Consider the following 7,425-nt stretch of genomic DNA (forward strand, 5'->3'; position numbering starts at 1 on the left):
TGTGTGTGTGTGTGTGTGTGTGTGTGTGTGTGTGTGGGTGGGGGTGTGTGTGTGTATGTTACAGAAATGCAGCCAAAACCCCCTATTTGTCCAGCTGACTGGTAATAAACACACTCTTTCATCCTTGTTGTGTTGAAACAAAGCTGTTCAACAATGAGACCTAGCCTTGTGCTTTGAATGATCTATTTCCTTTCAATATTTTTCTCAGGCTCAGCTGTCACTGGAATTTATTTTTCTTGATGGATATGGGGAGGAAGTAAAGATGTGCTGTAAGATTGATCATCTCCAGTTTTCTATTATAACTGCAAAAAGACCAGACTGATCAGATCTTTCACAGTTATGAAATAGCTTATCTTGATGTGGTTACTTATTCTTCCACACCCTCTATTCTCAATCTTTTGTCCACAGTTTCACGGTGAAGTAAAAAATAATAATTTAGAGAAATATTGTTCATGACAGTGCAAACATAAATAATTATATGTTCTGTAGTAACAGCAGCATTGTGATGCTGCAGTTATTTTGTTAGAATTAGAAAGGTAGGATACATGTTTTTATTAATAACAGGACCTAATTCGTAACATAGTCAAAAAGTCACAAAAGTTTATATGATCTCCTTTTTAAAAGCTTCCAACATTCCATGCATGATTCAAGAAGCCATTATTCCACATTAACAGTGCCTCAAAACCAACAGGAACTCTGCAGAAAGTAGATTTGTGCAACAGGATCCTCCAAAACTACAAAGCATTTTGAAGTTGGACTAATGACAAATATCCTTTCGAGTATCCATGAGAAGCTCTAACTGAATTCTCCAACCTTGCTATACTACGTTTGCGTCAGATGTTAGTCTGTGTCACATTTTGCTTTGAGGTGGTCTGAATGACCGCGGTTAGTCAAGGACCTAATGCACCTGACCTTGTTCTACTAATGGAAATGGGCCTTTCAGAGTCACTGAAGACTGAAATCACTTGTTTTGTCCATTCAGTGCATCTGTCCCCAAACACAGGCTGCTTACGGCCTAGTGGCATCACATATACCTCAGAGCGATATTTACTGTGTGCCTGACCCAAGCCTTTTCATCGGGTGTTTTTGTCTGGTATGAATACAGATTGTAAGGCCTGGCTAATGGCTGTCACTACCCAAGGAACATGCTTGCAAGTGTACACTTTGGCACAAATGGTGCATACACTTTTCTTTAACCCACACTCCTACATAAACCCACTCTTAACTAAGTATGTCCTTGGCCCGCCATGTTCCATTTCTCTTCACTCCTCAGATCATTAAAAGGAAATTGATGCTGTCTGTTCATTATACAAAGACAAAATGGAACCACAATGAAAATCTGCTACTCACTGTCACTCATGATCGTGTTGTTCCATTACCACCCATCCACAGAAGGCTCTCAAGTCTGTCAACTACAGCTATTGGTGCTTTTTCACTTCCTGTTTCCTTTTTCTCCTCATGAATCTTTAACAAAGCAATTAGTAACTGCTTATTTCTTGTTGTTCTATTTTTTTCATGCTTGCACCTCCTGAACGATATAGTTTCAAGTACTAGACGGCATTAAATATACATGACCTTCTCAGGATGAGGGCTGAGATACATTATTGAGGGGGGAGGAAGATACTTCATCTGTTCCATTTGTGGGTCAGTTGGATCAAGTCACAAAATTATGTTGACATCACAGAAGCTTTGGAGTTGGTAGCAGGAATTTCAAAGACACAGTAAGATGTAAAGCCTTTCATTGTGTCTCAAACTTCATCTGACTAGTTTTACAGAAAAGTAAATAAGTTCAGAAGAAATACCCTTGTTTGCTTACATGGAATAATAAAATCTTATCCTATGTTCTTCGTGCCTACAGAAGGACTTTCTAAAACAATTCTTTGAATTTCCTCTGCTTTTTCACCAAGTTTATGGCCAGTTTTTGTATTTGTCTATGACAGCATAATGTGCAGTGTCTCTTTAAAAAGACAAGAAAATGGGCAATTAGATGACAAAAGAAGCATCAAGCCCATCTAAAATAAACTTCAGTCAATTAACATTATCTGGAAGGCTTTTTAAGGCCTAATTCAGAAAATACCTGACACAAAACCTGAGAGATGCATCAGTTAATCATCAATTGTTTAACAAGTTTTCTGCTAGGAGTTCTTTAGGTGTCAGTTTGTTGGTGCAAAAATACTTGTAAGTCAGTCAAGCTGCATTATCTTTGGCATTTTTAAAGAATGAACTCAAAAAGAATTAAAGCAAATTCTCTCTTTTGTTGGCTGTGAGTAACAAAGCACGTAGAGGTGACACTGGTTCCTCTCCTGAGTTTAGGAGCCTTTTTATAACTCGATGAGTCATAGGTGAAGATTAAGATTTAGCAAACAAGAAACACAATCTTCTGAAATGTGGTCTGAAAACAACTAAAAAAAAACAGCAGTTCTATGAAAAACTTCTTTAAAACTTTTATTTTCTTTTTTAGCCACTTCAGTAGAAAGCAGAACTGAATATTAGTTTCTTAGTTTCTTCATCATCAGTGACTTTTTTTAAAGAAGAAAAAGAGAAGAAAAGTAAAATGTAATGGGAAAGAGTGAAAGAGAGATTAGAAGATATGTGAAATATATATAGAGAAAAAAGACAACACAGTCGACATCTTGGCTGCTTGGCTTTAAATTTTTTTTAAGAAAGGCTGAAAAATATTATTCAAGACAATTTTTGAGTATTATTAGAAAGTAGGCTTCATTAATAACAAATTAAAAAGAAAATGACTTAAGGTTTTAGCACTGTCCTATATGTGCCTTATTCTGCTCTACTGTGCTTTTAAACTACACTTATCTCCTTAACAGAAAAAAAAGGAATTTTGCAAGATTTTGATAACATTTTTGCATTGAAGTCAGGAAAAAGTCTGTTTTTTAATTGATTCTGTTTGAATGCATAGAAAACCTAGCATATGATTAGCGGTAAGCAGGACCAAAAGAGTTGTCAAGAAAATGACTGAACATTGTCCTTTGTCAAGCAGACTGTCAGTCACCTTCACACTAATGTGCTGGAACAAGCAGGGCTGATTTGTAATGTAGAAACGGGGCTTTAAAACTCTAGAGGAAAAATTCAGTTGACAAATCCTGGAGAATTGCATCAGTTGAAGATGAATTGAAATGGGAGTTGTGAGCAGGATTCAAATGTGGACAGCAATGTCATTCCATTTGACAAAAAAAAACCCTCACACACAGTTGGAAACCATTCTTGTCATGTATAGTAATTACACTAGTCTTTAGAACATTACACACACACACACACACACACACACACACACACACACACACACACACACACACAAAACACAAAGCCAGTAAAGGCACAAAAAGGTCAAAGTGAAAATGTAAAAAACAAAAACATTGCTATCAAAAGCACAGGTCAAACAGAATGCACTGACAGGAAAATGATATGGTAGACTAGCACAGTGTAGCCCTCAGGATTGGGTCTAATGAGCTTTAAGCAAGAGGGCAGTGAGATCAAGTGATGCAGCAGACAGGTGGGAGTCTCTGACACGGCCGATGTCCAGAGCAGAAAGACTGAAACAAGCTAAACTGGAAAATTCTCCTGATTCAGTCTCAGTGTGTTATTTGCAAGGTTGCAATGACATGTCAAACCCCAGACATCCTCCTCCCCATTAAAGAGGAAGAAGTGAAAAATCCTGTATAAATGACTCCAACTCACATCTCAATTATTCTCTGTGCTGTTGTGCAGAGTCATCACTTAGACAAGTTTTTTATCAACAGCAAAGATTGCTTCTGGGACAGAGATGCAGCATGGTCCAGAGCAATCTATCCTTGTGTCAATATGTCAAAACACCAATATTCCTTTATATAATGTTGGTGTTTGTTAGTGCAACGCCTCCTTGACTGCTTTCCATTTTGTTGGCAGCACTGGGAGTATCTTCTAGAAACTGTGTAATGTATACGTAATCAAAAATAGATGAGAAAAGTGGATATTTAAAACTTAAATAGATGTCATATCCCCAAAGGAAAAGATTTAAGTGCAAAAACTACTAAATGAAAATAAATCAGGGCAACATAAAAAGAGAGTATGACAAGAATAAGTAAGTGTTTAACTTAAAGCTTAATTTAAAGTGGGCTCACCCTGTAAATTAGGCATTGTGTGTTTATTGTTTCAACATTTTTTAAAATGCCTGTTTAATTACAGCATCTCCCAGCTCTTCATTTTTCAAAATAACCATTAAGTCGAATAAACCGCAGCAGGGAAGATCCTATTATTCCTATGTTGTAGTAGAAAAAAAGTTTTTTTTCTCTCGAAAATAACTAGTTATTCATACACACAGCATCCTCACTTCAATATAATGAAAGTATAAATTCCTTTAAACCATATTAAAGTCATTTATCCAACAGTGAGCAAGAGTAAGTGCTCTTCAATTATAAATTATGTTTTTAATCATGGAAGGCTGGCACTCAGTCCAATTCACTAATTGCTTTATCCCATAGGGTATCCACTCACACAGAAGCGATGAGACTGCTGATGGATCCCCTGTTATCTCTAAATGGATATAGACGATTTAGGAATCTGCTCAAATTTTCACTTGTTGCTCTATTGTCTTTGATTTTGTTCACAGAACTTACCTTCACATGGATCTTCAACGAGTACCCGTCGTTTGTCATCCAGGACACACGTCGGTTTGTGTCCCAGAAGACAGGTAACCTTTACATCGCAAAGGTGGAACCCTCTGATGTGGGGAACTACACGTGTGTAGTCACCAACACCGTCACCAAAAGCAGTGTTCAAGGACCGTTGACGCCTTTGGTCCTGCGGGTTGACGGTATGATTCACCTCTTCACAAAAGAGGCACTCACTGCAAAACCTAGGAACAAAGTTTATAAGTTTCAAAGTTTAAAATTGAGAGGCTGGAACTTTTAAGCCCACGGGTGCAGGAACTTTAATTACAGACTGCCTGGCAAAAAAACAAAACAAAACAAAACAAAACAAAAAAAAAAAAAAACAGAAAGAAAAAAGCAAAGTTTATTTTATTAACTGTTGCCACTAATTTCATTCATCTGTGCCTCACGTTGTGATCGTTGATTAGCTCATGTTTTATTTTTTATCAAAAATTATCTAGTTAGTTTTTTTAACCTCTTTAATTTGGGCCAATTTGTACTTTAAATTGCTATTCTTGCTGCTAAAATGGCCTCCATTGTTGGAACATTACAAAATAAAATCAGAAAAAAAGGTTTTATAGCTATTTGGAACCCACATGAAATTGCACTGTACTGAAACCTGCTGTAGATCATTTTATGCTTTTCTTTGTAATATGTTTCTTTGTAACAAGATTTTGCCTAGAGCTGACAGAACTCCTGCCAGAGATGTGGAGCATCAATTTATTGTTTCTCTTTTACAACTCCAGGTGTTATGGGCGAATATGAGCCAAAGATCGAAGTGCAGTTTCCTGAAGTTGTTCCTGTTGCTAAGAGCTCAACAGTCAAACTGGAATGTTTTGCACTTGGAAAGTATGTCCCACTGTGTATTTTTAATGTGTGACTTGTTCCTGTGTTCACACAGAGAAGAAAGATGTAATACATAATGCCTCCGTTTATTAGAACTTTGACATGTTTTATCACTTCTTGTAGTTCACAAAGATTTTATGTTTCTTTGAACAGGTCTGAGACTCAACAATTTTTGGTGTTATTTTTCATGTTACGCTTTTGTTCTTTTCTTTCCCTTGCCTTTAGCCCAGTGCCAACCATCAGCTGGAGGAGAGTGGATGGGGTCTCATTTAGCAGGAAGGTGGACATAAATAAAGCCAGTGGTGTTTTAGAGATCCCTTATTTCCAACAGGAGGATGCAGGGGTGTATGAATGTGTGGCTGAAAACAGCAGGGGAAGAAACTCAGTTCAAGGAAAATTGTCTTTCTATGGTGAGTACTGGTTTCCTGACTTTGATCTTAAACAGAGTGTGATACTTTGTCTTAAGTATAAAACAATCTGCCCTCACCCTATGCATTTTCTGACTTGTATATGATGTATTTATAAAAAAATATTTTAGCTTTTGAGTCACACGCTTTTTTCTAACAACCTAAAGGCTTACTACAGTACTTCAAAGACTGAAAATTTAGCAAAAAAGAATTTAGCTTTCAGCAGTCTTACAAAAAAATGTTAGTTTATACAGGAGATTTTATTGGTGTATGTAATAGAAAAAGTAAGAGCAAAGAATGTAGTAATAAATTAACCCATTACCATGACCTCTGGTAATTTATTTATTTAATTTCCATTGTGCCAGCAGCTATCATGGGTCCCTTTTTAAATTTACAACACCTCTTTCAGGGAACAGTTTTTTTTTCCTAAAGCACTGGATTTATGGCCTATGTTCTGAGAAAATCTTTTAATGTCCCCAGATGAAAGATTTGTATTGGTTTTCTCTTCATTATGTTGTAGTTTATTCATTGATGATGTCTCGCCACGATGCCCTTTGGCAATATTTTCCATTGAAAGTTTTTCTTCCTGTGAAGGAGGATGCCTTTGATATGATAATACAGGTTTTTGACGCACTTGGAATTAAAATGAAATGATAAGAGTAAAAATAGACGCATGCACACTGAGCATTAAAGTTGCTTTGCTTTAAGCGTCGTAGCATCACGCTATTGAATGGTGGCAATGTGGAAGGCTTAGAACTTGTTAAAGTTGTGAAATGATTTCTAAGTAAAAGCAATTAATTTTTTATCATCTCTTAGCTAATAATGTGCTTGAGCTAAAAATGGATACAAATGTGAGGATGTGGCTACATGAACTCTTCCTACTATGCGCTGCAAAAAATACAACAGATTTTGCTGTAACTGCAAAAATAAAGAAGCTTGATCACTTTCCCAGTGCTCTGATCGGATGAATTCAGATTCTGCTTACAGTTTTGTTTCACCACTGATAGCATGACTGTGATTATTAGTTTTTAAAGGAGACATATCATGCTAAATGCACTTTTTTTGCATTTATAAACTATTTTTGTGCAATTATAGTGTCTAGGAGTGTAGAAAACATTAATTTATTCTGTTCTGTTACTGCAAAGATATTTTTATATATTTTTATGGGCCAAATTTTTCAGTTTGTTCAAAATCTGCTGTTGCTTATTTCGTTTCATTGTTTATTTCATCACAGTTTTTTCTTCGGAACTACCATTTACGGTAATGTATTTCCGGCCAACTGGATTTCATAGTCCGCCATTTTTTTCCTTGCTGTGTGATTTTGTAGTTCAAAGCGTCATGCCGAATATGCAAGTTCAGAAGTCAAAATGTTCAGTTCTGGGGTGTGTAAACCCACATTATTATCTACATAGACTACCAGTGTCAGAGCTTCTTCAAAGTGCCTGGTTAAGTTTCATTTTTCAAGGAAATGGACCCACAACAGGGCGGAAAGTGCTTGCGGGAACCACAGCATGAATGTTACAACA

At 36.5% G+C, this 7,425-nt stretch overlaps 1 protein-coding gene across 2 annotated transcripts in view; it reads left to right on the forward strand.

Annotated features, from left to right (window-relative positions):
• cntn3a.1 (contactin 3a, tandem duplicate 1) overlaps nucleotides 1-7,425 on the forward strand; it is a 78,545-nt gene that overhangs the window by 35,008 nt on the left and 36,112 nt on the right. For both annotated transcript variants that reach the window (XM_014015796.1, XM_014015797.1), the window contains exons 6-8: nucleotides 4,607-4,810; nucleotides 5,393-5,495; nucleotides 5,718-5,902. In XM_014015796.1, the coding sequence (XP_013871250.1) occupies nucleotides 4,607-4,810; nucleotides 5,393-5,495; nucleotides 5,718-5,902 (492 nt within the window). The remainder of the gene's footprint in view (nucleotides 1-4,606; nucleotides 4,811-5,392; nucleotides 5,496-5,717; nucleotides 5,903-7,425) is intronic.

The sequence above is a fragment of the Austrofundulus limnaeus genome, unplaced genomic scaffold (genome assembly GCF_001266775.1).
Source record: "Austrofundulus limnaeus strain Quisiro unplaced genomic scaffold, Austrofundulus_limnaeus-1.0 Scaffold134, whole genome shotgun sequence".
In the NCBI taxonomy this organism is placed as follows: domain Eukaryota; kingdom Metazoa; phylum Chordata; class Actinopteri; order Cyprinodontiformes; family Rivulidae; genus Austrofundulus; species Austrofundulus limnaeus.